Source organism: Brassica napus, chromosome C3, assembly GCF_020379485.1.
Source record: "Brassica napus cultivar Da-Ae chromosome C3, Da-Ae, whole genome shotgun sequence".
Lineage (NCBI taxonomy): Eukaryota > Viridiplantae > Streptophyta > Magnoliopsida > Brassicales > Brassicaceae > Brassica > Brassica napus.
In genome coordinates this window covers 54002673-54020241 of record NC_063446.1, presented here as the reverse complement: position 1 = coordinate 54020241, position 17569 = coordinate 54002673, and the positions used below count along the sequence as shown (strand labels likewise).

General features: G+C 33.9%; 3 protein-coding genes across 4 annotated transcripts; 1 reads left to right on the top strand and 2 right to left on the bottom strand.

Moving 5' to 3' along the window:
• The first annotated feature begins 928 nt into the window (after positions 1-928).
• Positions 929-4015, top strand: LOC106435290 (NO-associated protein 1, chloroplastic/mitochondrial). Of its 2 annotated transcripts, none has more exons than XM_048750777.1 (12): positions 929-1421; positions 1496-1771; positions 1840-1919; positions 2003-2084; positions 2266-2286; positions 2521-2566; positions 2700-2818; positions 2893-3006; positions 3092-3193; positions 3280-3369; positions 3447-3556; positions 3630-4015. In XM_048750777.1, exons 1-12 carry the CDS (start codon positions 1032-1034, stop codon positions 3880-3882), a joined length of 1683 nt encoding a protein of 560 aa, XP_048606734.1. In that variant the 5' UTR covers positions 929-1031; the 3' UTR covers positions 3883-4015. The 2 variants fall into 2 exon arrangements, with proteins under 2 accessions (XP_048606734.1, XP_013731616.1); XM_013876162.3 differs by having other exon boundaries at positions 930-1421; positions 3633-4015.
• A 30-nt stretch (positions 4016-4045) lies between these two features.
• LOC106435292 (probable aquaporin TIP5-1) lies at positions 4046-5401 on the bottom strand. The gene is made up of 3 exons (XM_013876163.3): positions 4902-5401; positions 4557-4807; positions 4046-4475 (listed from the first exon to the last, which is right to left on the bottom strand). The coding sequence occupies exons 1-3, from the start codon at positions 5038-5040 to the stop codon at positions 4089-4091; spliced, it is 777 nt and encodes a 258-aa protein (XP_013731617.1). The 5' UTR covers positions 5041-5401; the 3' UTR covers positions 4046-4088.
• Positions 5402-5595: 194 nt separating this feature from the next.
• Positions 5596-6975, bottom strand: LOC106435289 (peroxisomal membrane protein 11B). Its single transcript, XM_013876160.3, has 2 exons — positions 6434-6975; positions 5596-6178 (listed from the first exon to the last, which is right to left on the bottom strand). The coding sequence occupies exons 1-2, from the start codon at positions 6619-6621 to the stop codon at positions 5686-5688; spliced, it is 681 nt and encodes a 226-aa protein (XP_013731614.1). The 5' UTR covers positions 6622-6975; the 3' UTR covers positions 5596-5685.
• Between the last annotated feature and the right edge of the window lie 10594 nt (positions 6976-17569).

Sequence of the window (17569 nt, the reverse complement as noted above, 5' to 3'; positions counted from 1 at the left end):
ATAGCATATGTATAAGACAAGCAAAAAAACTCATAGTCAGCAAATTTTGAAACTGTAAAATTTTTTTGCCGATGTTGTTTAACAAAATATTTATGAACGATTAACAAGTCTAATAAAGTCGAGTAGTTTGAAAAAAAAAAAACTTGGTACTTGACTTTGTCCTTGTAAATTTTCAATTTAAGGCTCGAAGTATTTTACAAGATGAGTAGTGAATAAAAGATCCCAAACCAATAAGTAGGCCTGAGCATTTCAACCTGGATCCGAAAATCCGAACCGGAACCGACCAAAAAATATTCGACCCGGAACCGAACCGAAAATTTACAAGTATCTTTTGGGTTTAAATTTTTTTTACCCAAAAGAACCAGAACCGAAAGGAACTGGCCCGAATAGACTCGGACCCGAATAGACCCGATCCGATAAAAACCGATTTGTACCCGACTTAAAAATATTTATATCTAAATTTATGATTTTTTTTGTGTTCTATTTTATATATAATATTTTATGATTTAGTTGAAATATCTTTTGTTAACAACATTTGTTATTATTTTATAACATTTTTTAAGTAATATGAAGTTTTAAAATGTAAAATTTAGAATTTAAAAATGTTTTATTTTAATTATTAATAGTTTCATTTAAGTTAGTTAGTAAAATTTTAAATATATATGACAAATATCGACTAAATTTGATGGCGTTGGGTATGTCATTTCTTTTTTAGATCATAAATACCTGAACCCGATCCGGACACGAAAAATTATGGATATTTTAATTATAGACCCGAACCGATCTGGACCCGAAAAAAATCGATCCGAACCAGACCCGAAAATTTCAAAGTACCTATTAGATCTAAATATTTAGGAACCCTAAGACCCGGATCCGAAAGGAACGGGCTCAAACTCGATCCAAAGACCTGAACGTCCAGACCTACCAATAAGGTTTCTTTTCCCCAAACTCTCTAAACAGTCTAGAGGGGGGTATTGAGTGTCTCTCTTGGGGTTTATCTCGAAAGAAAGATAGATAGATAGCCCTGGTCAATGGCGCTACGAGCTCTCTCCACGTTTCCTTCTCTTCCTCGTCGCTTCACCAGACGTGACCCCACTCTCACCGTCATTCACCGGAACCCGACGATGTCAATCGTCTGTAAGTCTATCTCCACTTCAGAATCGACGGTTTCACTCTCGGAGCGGGATGGATTCGCGGCTGCTGCTCCGACTCCTGGAGAGAGGTTCTTGGAGAACCAAAGAGCTCACCAAGCTCAGAAAGTGGTGAAGAAAGAGCTCAAAAGGGAGAAGAAGAAAAAGAAGGACGAGAGCGTGCGGAAAGTTGTTGACACCTCCGTCTCGTGTTGCTACGGCTGCGGAGCTCCGTTACAGACTTCCGACGTCGATTCTCCGGGATTCGTCGATCTCGTTACCTACGATTTGGTAGGAATCGGGTTTATTTACTTTGTTGCAGTGAAGTGAAAAACGTCATCAAGTTTGAATCTTTGTTGTTGCAGAAGAAGAAACATCACCAGCTAAGAACTGTAATATGTGGAAGATGTCAGCTTTTGTCTCATGGACATATGATTACAGCTGTTGGTGGTAATGGAGGGTATGCTGGTGGTGGGAAGCAGTTCGTTTCAGCTGATGAACTCAGGGAGAAGCTTTCTCACTTGCGCCATGAGAAAGCCTTGATTGTCAAATTGGTTGACATTGTGGATTTCAATGGTAGTTTTTTAGCTCGTGTTCGTGATTTAGTTGGTGCTAATCCGATCATACTAGTTATAACTAAGGTATGGTTATACGACCTGGCTACTTATTCAGTGCTTTCTAGGTTAATGAATGTGCTTTGTACTTGTAGATTGATCTCCTTCCAAAAGGAACAGATATGAATTGTATTGGTGATTGGGTTGTGGAAGTGACCACGAAGAAAAAACTAAAGTAGGCACTTACCCATGATTACCAGGACTTGACTTAATGTTTGTGGAGCTACTGCCTGATATGGATGTATATAATTTTGACAGTGTCTTGAGTGTCCATCTGACAAGTTCCAAGTCACTGGATGGAGTTAACGGAGTTGCGTCAGAAATCCAAAAGGAGAAAAAGGTCTTAAAATTGTCTTCAGTCTTCACACTAGTGCTAATAATAGATTTCTCTTGAGAAATGTTGATAACATGAAATGGCCAACATATTGTTTTTCTTTATTGCTGAATATTGAATAACATAACCTTCTATTCATTTTATATTCTCTAACCTAACCTCTCCATTCCCTGTTTTTGTGTTTCAGGGACGAGATGTCTACATTCTGGTATGTGCATTCTCGCTTTTGTTGATAACCAAATAAATAGTTTTTTAGTTAGTAAAGATATATAGCTACCTTAAATTTCTTGTTTATTGTATATTGATTTCATCCTGTTTGATTTTATCTTACGACATTATAATGACACTCTAGACTTCACTATTCTACCACTATAATAGAGGGTAGATGCTGTTTTAATGGTCTGGCAAATATTCATTCATCATGTCTTCAATGCTTTCACAGGGTGCAGCTAACGTAGGGAAGTCAGCATTCATCAATGCTTTGCTGAGTAAGTTCTTTAATCTTCATTGTATCAATGCTTGAATTCTACTTACCCTTTGTTTTAGCCTGGTTTCTCAACAATTTAGTTTCATCTGTATAGAGAGTTAAATGATTTTATATGTATTTCATTCATTATACAGAAACAATGGCGGAAAGGGACCCTGTTGCAGCAGCGGCACAGAAGTACAAACCGATTCAATCGGCTGTCCCTGGAACAACCTTGGGTCCAATTCAGATCAACGCCTTCCTCGGAGGAGAGGTATAAACTTAAACCACCTTCAGATTCTATAGCACCAGTGGACATTCTGCTAAAAGAATACCTTATTACCACAGAAGTTGTATGACACACCGGGAGTTCACTTACACCATAGGCAAGCAGCTGTTGTGCATTCAGATGATTTACCCGCCCTTGCTCCTCAGAATCGTCTCAGAGGCCAGTCTTTCGATGTAAGTGTGCCCTTTTTAAAGCCTACTATAGACTATATATATATCATCGTAGCATCAGTATATGATGATTCTTTGTTCCTACCAGATTTCAACACTACCAACTCAATCATCAAGTAGTCCCGAGGGTGAGAGCTTAAACGGTTATACATTCTTTTGGGGAGGTCTCGTCAGGATTGACATCTTGAAGGTAAACAATATTACCGGAATGCTAAATTATGTTTGTGAATGTGGGTATTAATATGTGAAACCGTGACATACTTTGAGCTATTGCAGGCTCTACCAGAAACGCGTTTCACATTCTATGGACCAAAGGCTCTTGGGATTCATGTAGTACCAACCAAAACAGCAACCGAGTTTTACCAGGTAAAGTTTCTTTACACCATCTGTATCAACTTCATTGCTAACTCGAGGACAAGTTTTACCATTTACTTGTTCTACAGAAAGAAGTGGGCGTGCTTCTCACACCTCCATCAGGGAAAGATCAGATTCAGGAGTGGAAAGGGCTGCAGTCTCACCGTTTACTCCGAATCGAATTTAACGATCCAAAAAGGTGAAACAATCATTATTCATCTATTCATTCCTATCTCCGTGCTCTTCACCTAACGTATCACATTTTTCTTTAGCAGACCGGCTAGCGATGTGGCCATTTCAGGGTTAGGATGGATTTCAATTGAACCAATCCGCAGAGTACGAGACTCTGAGCCAAGAGATCTCGAAGACGCAGAGCATGAGATACGTGTTTGTGTGAGTGTGCCAAAACCAGTTGAGGTGTTTATCAGACCAACACTACCCATTGGCATTTTTGGTGCTGAATGGTATCAATACCGTGACTTATCCGACAAGGAAGAAGAGGTGAGACCCAAATGGTACTTCTGAAGTTTTTGTTTAGCTTACAAAACCAGAGTTATATAATATAAGAATATGTAACAGAGTGGTAAAATAGCAAATTGTTTGTGATGAAAATTTACTAAATTAATATTCAAGAAAATAAACATCAAAGTCAACAACATTTCATGAACTGAAAAATTAAATAACGCTACTTTAACGTAGAAATATATAAAAGATTAGACGCATAAGCCATCTCACACACCAGTGGCATCTCCTGTGGATGAACCACGGTCATCTTCAGCTGCCGTAACCACCACCATGTTGTCATACACTAGCGCAGCGGTGGCTCCTCCGAGCAAAGGCCCGACCCAATAGACGGCTTGGTTCTTGAAGCTTCCATAAATCATAGCCGACCCAAAGGCACATGCTGGATTCATGGCTCCTCCAGAGAATGGACCAGCGGCTAAAACATTGGCGCCCGCAACAAACCCTATGAATATCGGTCCCACGGCTAAAGGTAAGCCACGTCTGGGGTCGTTAGCCGTGAACACGGTGTAGACAAGGACGAACGCTAAAACACCCTCGAGAACCGATGCTCCAAATCCCGTCATTTCCCCGGCAATCTTATAGATCGGTACGTGCTGATCAATTCAGACAGAGATCATTATAAACACAGGTAAAAGAAAAAAACTAATTACGTGTGCAAGGAAAATGTTGATTACCTGTTCAATGACGGTTACTTTAAGGACAAGGCATGCCATAACAGAGGCAATCATCTGTGAAGCCCAGTAGAACAGAGCGGTTGGGACGCTAATCCGACCAGCAACCGCCATTCCAAACGTAACCGCTGGATTCACATGGCCACCAGAGACGTTCCAAGAGATGTAAACTGAAGATGATAATGCAAACGCATTTGCAATCGCCGGTATTAATACACTAAACGGACCCGTAACATCACCCGCCGTCAGTTTCCCTTGGTAAACACAAATAAAAACATCTCCTCAACCAAAGAAAAAAGGAAGATCAAAACGTTCAGATAATTTGTTTAGAAAAAAGAGTGAATTTACTTGAAGCCATGACGGATCCAACGGCTGCCAGGACGAAGAAGAAGGTTGAGATAAACTCAGAAACGTAACATCTCAACGCATTCATACTCACTGCTCCTTGAAACTTACTTGAAAACGTTGTTGGAATCATTCTTCTCATTAATTTCTTTCAATAGTTCTCTTACTTTTTACTTTCTGTTTCTGTGTTAAGCGAATGTTGTAAACCTATAAATATTAAGAGAACGGTAACGAGTTTTCTTAAAAAAAAAAAAAAAAATTTAAATACGTATTAACCGTCCATATACAAATGGGTTTTAGTGGAGAGTGTGAGAGTGGGGAAGTTATTTACAGTTATCAAGTTTTGTGAATTTTAAAAATGCCCCACGTAGGTAATTTATACCTTTTGATACCCTTAGTTTTTGTTTGTTTAGTTCGACCCTAAAACGATATAAAATAGAAGGTCCGACTGGTAACCATTCGGAAAACAAGAGGAACAGATAGAAAAAGAACGTAAATGAATAAAATTGTAGGAACGAAAAAAAATGATTGTTTCATCTCAAATTTAACAAAAAATAATTTTGTTCTTTATTTTTCTACAAAAAAAAAAATGGCAAAGAATGAAAAAAAAAAATATTCCTTGTGAATGGTGATTTTTTTAGTAACAGTTTCTTTCTTGGTCACCATTCATTCATGCAGTTTACCAAAAACAAAACGGTATCAAATAGAAATATGCATATATTCAAGTGAGTTTACATGTTTGTTACAGCATACATAGAGATATGTTTCTTCGATCTCTCTCTCTCTCTCACGATGGCCAATTCCTATACCAACCGGCCCAAGCCGATACTAAACCGCTTATACCAAGTGTAACCGTGTGGTTACAAAACGGATTAGGTTGAATTTCCGCCAGTGCGATAATCAAATCCGCAACGTTAGCTGAAATTCCCATCAATCTCATCACTATATCTCCTTGAATCTCGCTAACTTTCCCGCTGACTTCTTCTTTGGGTTCATCGTTGGTCCGGAGTCTTTTCAAGGATCTGAGTCTCTGCCTTATGAAAATGCAATCGATGATGATAAAGAAGACGTAACCAAAAGATTCACCAAAAGCTGAGATGAAACTCATTTTCTTGGCGATCTTGGGGTCTAGTGTACCGATTCTTGATAACCAAAGAAAATGATCGAAGAAGAAATAAACCATCTCTCCTGAATTGGCTAGGACCGCCAAGAAACGGATCACAGGGGTTGCACCAGGGTTTCGTCTCAGGGCATTGAAACCCGTTAGAGACCTCCCGGTCCTGCTCGCATGATTCGACCATAAATTAACAACAATTGCTATTGTTAAATATATAATTAATTTTTAATAACTAAGTTTAATGTAACATAAAGAGTATTATTAGTATATATAATATGAGTATCCTACTACAAGTGACGACTATAAAAATTTGCTAGATGAGATACGATGTTCGTAAAGAAGTTAACTAAAGCAAACATTACTATATTTACGATTATGCCATTATGTAGATAAGGTGACTAGAGTTGGGTGTGGGGACCTGAAGGCTTTGCGGCTGAGACCGGACGCGACCTCCCATTTCTTGAACCTCTCGGCCGCGTCGGGTCTTGTAGCTTCAACGTGCCAGCACGCGAGCTTGGCCACGTATTGGAATGTTTTCACAAGCTTGTCTATTCCATCTCTCTTAGCCAAGAACACTACCAGCTTGTCCACCGTGTCCAAAGACATTTCTTACGGAGCAGGAAGGTGAGAGAGTGAGAGTGGGAGAAAAATAAAAGATGAATTTATCCAGATGACGATGATGAAGAAGAAGATTTGAGCCACAAGTGACGTTTGTTGCTGGAGTTATTCTTGTCTTTTGTTTGTTTTTAGGTTTTGAGTTTAAGATGATTGCTTTGTGGTGACTACTCTACTTGCTCTTTCTGTCTCATGTTTGATACAAAGCTAGCATTAAAAAAATATGTGGAAGAAACTTTCACAATATTTTCTGAATTTTTATTTTATTTTACAAAACCTTATCTATCAATTATTTTAGGTTTGAAGATAATTCTCCTCTTTTACAAATTGGTTTGAGCGTTGGAGAATGTGCATGTGACATGAGCACATCACTAGAAGATAGACAAGTGCGATTGTTTATATAAACGGGCTTGATTTCCAGCTGGAGCTTGGGCTTTAGCTCAAACTGAAAACAAATGGCAAGATCTTATTTGGACCTTGAAACGCTCTTTAATTGTGTGAATATAAATGTTATGCTTATGAATAAAACATAGATGTATCTAATGTTTATAAGTTATAATCACTGCTAGAGCTTGATCCACACGTCCGTACGGATATTAATTTTTATCATTTTATAAATTGTTTAATGACATTTATAAACACATAAGTTATTTTGATATTTTAGGTTCCTATGAACCTATCCGAACCTAGAAGGATCCGAGTCCGATACCAAAAAAATGATCCGTACCCGAACGGGTCGGTTGAATTTTATTATGAATGAATCAATTTCGTTCAAACTTATGAAATTATTTTGGTTAATACGTAAAATAAATGTTGTCAAATTATTATGGTAAATATAATTAATGAAGTGATTAGAAAGAGTGAAAATTGGAATGTAAAATATCTAATAAAAAAATACTCAAAATAGATAAGTTCTACTATTTTGTACTCTGTAATAAATGAAGCCGAATTAATTAGATAAGATAATAAATGAAGTGATTATAATTAATTATAAAAAAAAGAATATGTAAAAAATCACTTAAAGTTAGATAAATATTACTTCAGTTTTAATAGAATAGATAGATCGATAGATATTAACGCTTAATTGTTTACATGAACACGTACTTTCCAAATATCTATTCGCATGATCGCATCTGTAATTTGACGTCAAGGTAGCCTACACTTTTTTTTGGGTCTAAGGTAGCCTACACTTTGATAATTACTAATATGGATCATTTGAAGAAGAATGGAACTATAGTAACCCACTAACATAAGAGAACAAATCGATCTAGTGGTCAACTGGCTAAAACTGAGCGAGACTAAGTGAAGGGATCATGGATGGATAAAATGCAACACTGACCACATGCATAGCTTGCAATAATTCAACAGATACGTTAAAAGGGACTTGTATAATTTCCACAATCATAGTCTGCCTATAAATATAAATGGGGCTTGTCTAATTTCGACGATGTAGAAACTGTAGATTAAGTTCGTATCTATAGTTTTAACTTAATTAAATATCTTATTTTCGCATTTGTGTTTCTTTGTAAAAGTATTATGTTTATTTTAAAAAACACTATTTCAGTATCTCTATCAACAAACAAATAATTAAAACTATATATGCAATCATATATAGGTGAGAAATACTTTCTAATAGCATTAAATGAAGTTCTTATTCAAAATTAAAAAAACTTCCAAAGTAAACGGTAAAATATAAGAATATATTTATACAATTGGGTTTAGTAATTAGAATTAAGGTTTAGTATTAAAAGGGCAAGGTTAAGAGTTTAGGATGTATGGTAATTTAGTGTTTTTAATTTTTTATTGATTATTAAATGCTATTTTAAAGATTTTTAATGTTGTTTTCGTGACGAAAACTAAAAAATGCTATATTATGAAGTTTGTCTTATATAGTTAAAATTACTATATTTTCTAGAACTATATGTTATAAAGGATTTGCTAAACATGTAAACATAATCTTTTAAATGATTATATCTCAGTTAGTGTTTACAACTCAACAAGATATATGTTTGTTTGTATTTTTTGGTAATCATATATATGTTGCTCAAAAAAAGGTAATCATATATATATATGTATATATATTAATATATATATATATATATATATGTTTGTGTTGCACAATCAGATTCTTTATCCTTTTTACCGCCAGTTAACCCCAGCTCTTTACAGCGGTGAAAGGCAGCACATCATACGTGTACCGTGTTTGAAACTCCTGGATGCCTAGACTTTGGCATTTTGAAACAAACAAAAAGAGTTTGATAGAGAGGAAACTCAAAACCATTCGGTCTTCATAAAACAAAGGCCATTTAATTTGTACCTTATCCATGTGTCACTTTAGGACACAACAAGTTTCTTAAAGCCTAAAGGACATATCAAGTTAATAATCGAAGTATGGATAAATAAATATTTCTTATTGGTTCTTCGTTTCAATGATCAATATTTTACATATGAAGCCAACAAAAATTGAATATTCGTTATCCTTCAATCTTCGGTTGTTTCTGTATTTTGGAAATGAGTCTCCCAACAATAAGAAGTTCATATCTCGGCCCATATAATAAAAGAAGACAAAAAACATTCAGTTCATTATTGATGCTGCTTCGAATTCTTCTTGTATGTTCGATATCCTACCATGTCGGCCAACAGTAGTTACCCACAAAGTTACAAATACTGAAATACAGTTCTAAAATATCATTTTTAGGAACATAATGTTGTTATTAAGAATTTATGTTTAACAAACTATAACTTATTTGTATATTTTCTATCCTTGCCTTTTTAATTTTTTTTTTTTAAGTATAACTGATTTACTTCTACGCATATTTTCATTGTGCTAATTTTAATCATTTAGTTTTCTTATCAGCTTGAAATTTAGCTTTCATTAAAAAAGCTTTCATAGTACTAATGATGGTGGTACCCTTACGGATAACGAATACAATAAATAGAACAAATTTAAAATTTAAGAACAACAAAATCAAATTAATTACATATTATGGTAACTTGGTTACCAATTTAGTCATCATTATGTTTTTTTTTTGAAAAAAAAATCATCATTATGTTAGTAACAAGAAATTCGCCAATTATTTTGGTACTGCTGGAAATACTTAAAGACTAGCTCAAATTTGGTATTTTGTATTCTTCAGACCAAAATATATTTCTCTTCTTCAGAAACAAATAAATATTTTGAATGTTTTTAAAAAGAAATGTAAAGTAATATATATTGTCATATCAAATATCAGCCGTGGAAATATAAAAATGTCTTACATTCGAGCTAGACTTCTCTATACAGTCATTTGTCTTGGTCACAATCCACGTAGAAGTTAGTGATGTGCATCGTTTATTCTATTTTGTTTCTAACGCAACATCTTTAAACGAAATATTTCATGTGGTCTTGAAATATTCAAAGGAGTAACGTATATATAATGAAGCCACAGCCATATATGTGGATCACTCGGATTTTTTAGCAAGATTCTAAATAAAAGAGAATGAGACGTGAACTAAGTATTAGTTTTTCTTTCCATAGAGAAAGAAACATTCTGTTTTTTCTTTGAAATACGTTATGTTTAAAACGTCAGCTTATTAACAATGATTATTTTTAGATAGAAGCTTGATTATTTCAAATCTGATGAATGATCTGTTGAAAGTTCAGTAAGAAATTGTTCGATAACGAAGGTTTGTATTTGCACATTTAACATTTTACAAAAAAAAAAAAGGTTTGTTTTGCATGGATTTTACAAACTCTCGATTAGTCATGGGCATCGATTCTCGGTTCTTTAGTTCCAGAGATTTAGGATCTGTAAGGGTATTTAGAAAATTCGGTTTGGTTCCGGTTCGATTTTTCGGCTCTCGGTTCGGTTCGGGTATCAAAGTTAGGAACTGACTAATAATTGAAATATTTTCGGATCCCATTTTGTTTTGGTTTGATTCCGGTTTTTTGGTTAATTTGGGTTGAAAAGTCTAAAATTAAGGTTTTCAGATTAAATATCAGTTTTTTTTGGATTTTCGAATAAAAATTTGGATAATTCGCATATTTAAATTTTTTTGGATCAAAATAATATTATGGTAATTATCTTTTTGGATGTTTTGTTTTATAATTAATATTTTAAAATTATTTCACTATTTTAAAACAAAATATACACAATATTTATAAATATATATATTATATTATAGAAATTTAGGTACTCATTCGGTTCCATATCGGTTTCGGTTCTTTAGTTCTAGAGATATAAGATCCGTTCAGATATTTGGTTGGATCCACAAACGAACCAAACCTTTTTCGGTTCGGTTCTTCGATTCCAGATAAATGTGTCCATGCTAAATTTTGGTTTTTCCTTTTCTTTTCGACATGCATATATACTCTACCAAAATCATTAAGTTTTAAATAATGATTTTTATTAATTAATAGTATATATTTAATTTATGATTTTTAAACATTAGACTTAAGTAAAGTGACTGATTGGGAAACTGCATGTAAAAATTGTAAAATGAAAACTACGCAAATGTATTCGTTCGACACTCCAGCTACACTAAAAGTATTAATCCTAAGACTATTAACGAATTGTTTCTTTTTCTGAATTACAGATAAAAAAAATTATACAACTCACACTCACGCATTACTAACTTCAGTTCAGGTTATATAACACGAAAAATACTAACACAAACTATCAATTGAAAATTTTAAAATACAGTTTTATATCCATGCTGACATCTTTCAAGAAGTTGCGAATCATGAATGGGAGAACCATCGCATATGCATTAACGTAAGGGACCAAACTCGCATACGTGGACTTCATTGCTGCACAATTGAATGTTGTGATACTTCTCTTCTCCAAGTTGACTACAACTCCAAGCCAATACTTCTCTGCTACTGCAATAGCCGAATAGAAGAAGTTGATATTCTTCTCTATGTTGTACTTGTCAAAGCCTGTTTCAAATTGGAAATCTTTCTTGTCATCTAAAAACTCATCATAAAGCTCATCTATTTCTTCAAGAAACTTCACTCCAACAACTAAGGCAGTTTTGTTCAGAAACAAATCTGGATTGTTTATCTGTCTCAGTTTCAGCAACTCAAAACCTGCTTCAATATGATGAGACAAAAATAATAAATACTCAGAAAAGCGATCATATAGTTTTATAAAGAAGATTAATATAAATTTATAAGGGAGTATAAAGAATTTTTGTTCACATATAGTCTAACCGTTTTTGAAAGCTTTTTTCCCGGAGTTTCAATATCCGAAAACCACTTTGCGGTTACTATCTCTTGATTGATTCTCAGTTTCCTACATTGGACACTCATACTTTTTATGTAGGTATCTAGTTTCACCTCATGAAATATATAGTTTCTTATAAAATAAAACTTACTTTTTTGGTTTGACATTTTCTATTCTCTCATCTTTTCTTTTCTTGTTTTATCAACTGGCTCAAAAGGATGAAGAATCAGATGTTTCTTCCTTGCTCCTGTAAACGGTGGTTGTGTATGAATGGATGGTATTTGACCTCTTTCACTTCTTCTTAGTGGAACATTATCTGTATCAGCTTTAAACTTCTTTTGAAGTGGAGGCTCAACATCTTCGTTTACCTACAGACAAAAAAAAAATAGTTTTTACAAAGGGTTATTATGTCTATAAAATAAATCAATACTTATAAAGTTTGGAAAACAAACCTGGCTGTCTTGTTGTACCAATCTCTTTTTAATTTTCATTAGAGGTTGGAAAACAAGAATCTCACAAACATCTCTCATAAGAACCTGATTCATGCAAATTATTTTTATATAATTGTTTAAGAGGCCTTATCGGTCATGAAATAGTTTATAAAGCTCTATAAAATACCTCATTTGTATCCTTTCCACTATGACTTTCTTGGAAAAGGAGATCAAACTTAGGAGACGTAAATGTTGGAGTAGGCGATGAAACCATCAAACAAAAAATTTGAAATTAGATGTTTATGCTATATACATTAAACGTTTACAAGGCCTTATAAAATATATTAATTTTGTACCCTTGTATCAAAGTTTGGAGTATTGAATGTTGGAGTAGGCGACGTAACCTACAAAAGAAATAAGAAATTCAATTTGCCAAGCACTAAATCAAAAAATTTATAAACCTTTATATCCTATTTTAGATTCATATCTGCGACGTTTGTTTCAAGCAACTTTCTGGTTCAAGTTTTTCTGTGTCTTCGTCTTGAGTGATTTTTTGTGTAGTCTCATTTTCCCCAAGAATATTCTCTTCTTCCCTTAGATGCTCTGTACCAGATTTCGCTTCTTCATCACATATCTCTTGTTCATTTTCATCATCTAGTGCACTTCTTCCATCCCCAGAGTTTGCTTCTTCAGCAATTGTATCTTCTTCATTTTCATCATCTGGTGCACTTTTTTATCACCAGAGTTTGCTTCTTCATCAATTGTATTTTCTTCATTAATCTTGTGCACTTTTTCTATCACCAGAACTAGCTCCATTCTCACAATCTTCTTTGTTTGGTGAACCGTCATTAAACTTCAAAAAAAACAAGTGAAATCGTTAGAGAGAAATAACACGTGAAATTTGATAAGTACTTGGTAAAATTCAATTGGTTACCTTAACTCCTAAAACATTATGGATCACTACTACTCGCTTATCCAAATCACGAACCATTTGGATTAGCTTATCAAGTTTCTCGCTGTTAGACATGGAATGATCTTTATCTTTTCTTTGCTCTTCATCTTTATTTTCCTCTTCATATTTATTTTCCTCTTCATCTTCACTATGGTTCAGATCTTCACCATGCTCTGCATCTTCGTCTTTTGTCTTGCGTTGTTGACCTATATCTTCTGTTGCAACAAACATATCCACAAAACCTTTCTCCCAACCGCTTCTCCTCATTTTGTATCCTTGTTGAACTAGTTTTACAACACTGTGAAAGTCAGCATCGTCACTATGTGTTGCCCCCACCAAATGTTTGTATTCCTCAGCCAATCCAATCATTGTGCTAACCTCAACCTATAGAATAAATAAAACAAATCTCTGTAAACCTCATATATATTAATTTATATAGTCCTTATAAAACTAGATTTACAATCTTTTATAAACACACGTCACATTTACAATCTCTACAAGACACCGATTTGTGGACCTTTTCAAGGAGTCCCTAGAAATCCACTTTTCAAACAATACAATACGAATATATTTATACACGCTTATAAAAACTCACATTGTTTATCTTCTCCAGCTCTAACACTTCAGTTATTGTCGGAGTTCTTGTTGAGTCCTAATGTAGACACAACGGATCTGAAGAAGAGGATGTCTCGCATGGTTTTCCCAAAGATTTACCAAGCACATTCACTGATGACATTGCCCACAAATTTATGGCTAGCGCAAAACCACTCACTTCATAACTATCTCCTGTCCAGGAACTTGCACTCAAACTTTTTACACTTCTCATCAAGATGCTATAAGCAGTTTTACCCCAAGCCATCTTGGGTAAGCGATAGTTCATATAACGCTACAACCTGTCTCTCGGGATTTTAGAACTCGGGTTTTCTGCCATAATTACTGCTTTTGTGATTATTGCTGTTCCAAGGGATAATCTTTCTAGTGTTGGCATGCTTCGTGTTTTCTCTTTAAACATTTCATACAACGTTCTCACCGTAAACTTATCATTCTTGCCCAGCATCCAAAGGTATGGCTTCTTCATTATTTTGAACTGCGGCTCTGTTATTGTCTGATCTTCCTCACAACGTAAGCCTGTTGTCAGATGAAATTCCCTTAGTGAAAACCTCATAGGCTGGTCCGAGAAAGTAAACCAAAGATCCTCTCCTTGCGTCAATACTCTTCGATGCATTAGAAAATGGAACAACTCTTCTGAAAATTGAACCCTATTCCTTTTAACCACCTTCAAAATGCTCCCAATGTGAGAGTTCTCTATCAAAGAGAACTCTTCTTTTCCTAATATATCTTCTACCTTCTCGACATAATCAATCTTTGAGTGATGGATTATCGCTTTGGGATTATCTGGTGTTTCTACAGCTTCATAAACCCTCCCAGGCAATCTCAAGGTTGTGCAAAACTCGTTGCTATCCAACTGCAATACAAGACAACACTTCTTGAGTTCATGCATCTTATAATTACTTGAAACCCACATTTATAAAGGCTTATAATTTTTCAAAAAAACTTAATGTTCACTATCGATACTCTTTCTCTTAGATCTAACTAGGAACATGACAATCCTGAACCAATCTTCTTCTATTTTCTTATAACATAAATAACAAATTCAAAAAATGACTTGAAACAAACAAAAAGATACCCAAATTTAGGAACTTACATGTAGAGAATCGTGAAGAGGAGAATCGTTAGGAGAAGACGACATTTTTTTAGATGAAATTTTGAATCGTGTAGTGTGATTGTTATTCGTCGTCACCGGATGCTCTTTCCAGAGAGACGTCGTGACTAGTGAGAGAGAAGAACTTTTCTCGTCGTCTTCGTGAGAGTGGCCGCCGTGAGTGTCGCCGTTGTTAGAATCGTCGTCGTCCTAAAACTTAGATTTATAAAGCGTTATAAGTTTTCAAAAACTTAATGTTCACTATCGAAAATCTTTCTCTTAGATCCGACTATTAATAGATAACTCTTTCTCTTAGATCGAAACAACAAAATCTGAGAAAATTACTTACAATTTGTGATTCTTGCTCGATCTCGCTGTCGTCACTCAATCTCGTCTGCTTCGTGCATGAGAGAAGATACACTCGATCTCGTCGCCGTCGTTGCTCAATCTCGTCGCCGTCGTCGATCGATCTCGTCGAGAGTGAGAGATAGGAAATTAGATTAGAATTGTGAGAGGGTTATTTTTATCTTTTGTCTATTAATGATTTAGGTATTTTTGAAAATGTTCTCCTTCTAAGTGTATATTTGAATAGTGGTACTAAACAAAGTGTAAAAGTAAAATTTATTTGATGCTTGATTTAAACTTTGCAAATAATATGATTTGTTGGCTTGTTATCCTATTTAACAATATTGAGTAACTGATTTCTTATGGAAAAAAAACGAGGTAAATAAAATATGTTAAGACAAGCAAATTTTTTTATAAAATATTATATTAAATTCTAATCAAAAGTTATTTCTAAAAATATGCTACTTTATATACTATAGTACTGTTGTTTATATTAAAACTGAATTTATACTTCAAATAAAGCTTTATTATAAAATATGGTTGATTAACAACAACCGAAATATCATGCTACCTCCATATAAGATGTTTTGTTTAAAACACACAAAATTTAAAAAACTTATTTAAAAAAATAATATTATTAATAATATAAATGCGAAATAAGTTAGCCAAAGATATATAAGGGCAATTTTCTCAAATAATATTTTAAAGTTTTTGTCACAAAAATAACCCTTAAAAAATGACCAAAATATCCTTCTTTTTATTTCGAAAATTTTAATAACTTTTTTTCATTTTTTTCTTAATTTGAAATCTCATTCCTTAACTCTAAACCCTAAGTTTTGATTAGTTAAACTTAAACCTGATGTATAAATGTATATTTATTTTTTAATAAAACTTTTTTGATCATTTTTTTATTTGAGGACTAATTTTGTAAAAATAAATTAAAAAAATTTATCATAGAAAATTAATTCTATAAATAATGTGGTAAACTATTATTGCTCAACCAATTTTCAATAAAATTAAAGTATTTTTAAGAATATGAAACATTTTATATTTTGGAACATCAGATCTTTGCGAAAACATCTTAGATTATAGATCTGAGAGAGTCTATTCTCGTATTTCTAAAAAAATTTGCAATTCAATTTGCCTGGCATTGTTATATTGCAAGGTAGACCGCATATATGACCTAAGTTCTAACTAAGATCTGTTATCAGTTTAAGCGGACGCTCGTGTCGAATGTATGTCACTAAACCAACTAGGGATCGTTATCCGCGTTAAGGCGCGGAGTTTTTGCATTTTAATCTATTTTTGTCTCTTTCTTACTAATCTAGCATTCAGTATTTTAATGCATTTTATCTTCACCATCTCCTCTTGTCTTATTTACGTTTGTTTTCACGTTCTGTCGTTTGATTTGTCTTAGTTTTGGCTTGTGTAATAACTTAACCCTGCTCATTCTTCTTTCATTTTTTATTGATTGATATTTTTATCTCGTTTAGCTCTGTGTTGTCACTAATTTGTTCGAATCATTTTTAATCATCTGCTTCGTATTCTTTTCATATTTATTAACTATTGTCTCCAATCTCTTTAAATCCTAAAAATCCTACATGTTCTTTTGTTTATTAAATCACATATTAAATATTGTTGAAACTGTTTATTTATTCTAAAAAATCCTTACGATTATAACTAAGATGATATGGATAAAAGACTGATTATAATTTAGTTGAAATTAAAGTCTAAAGTAGAAGTTATTAAACTTGCAATCCTTCTTTTTGTCATCCAAGATAGCTTTAATCAAATTAATTATATTGATTTAGAAAACCCATAAGCTAAAACAATCCTAAACAACCAAAAAAACAGGCTCATTTGTTATTGACGCTGCGGCGGGTTTCCTTTACTATAAACATAATTGCTTGTCACAACTGTTAATAAACCCAAATGTGTTTACAAAAACTACCCATATAAGAGTTTCATACTCATTTCTCTTTCTCTAGTCATCTCCTATGTTAGTAGCTATCATAATACAATCATCAAACAAATGACATATCTCTTGGTTCCATATAGAATATGCAAAATGACTGTTTTCTGCAGACTTCCTGATCACTGAGTATTATAAATATCAAACTCTGTTTATGGTCTATTTATATGTTGAGGAAATGCCTCGAAATGTTGCTTCCAAATAATGATTTCCAGGTCAACACATTGCATGTTAACCTCCACAACGGGATCAGCGGATCTGCAGATACCGCTACATGTCGAGTCGAACGCAGCTACACATATGTTCCCTGCTTGTGCCTTTCATTCACAATCT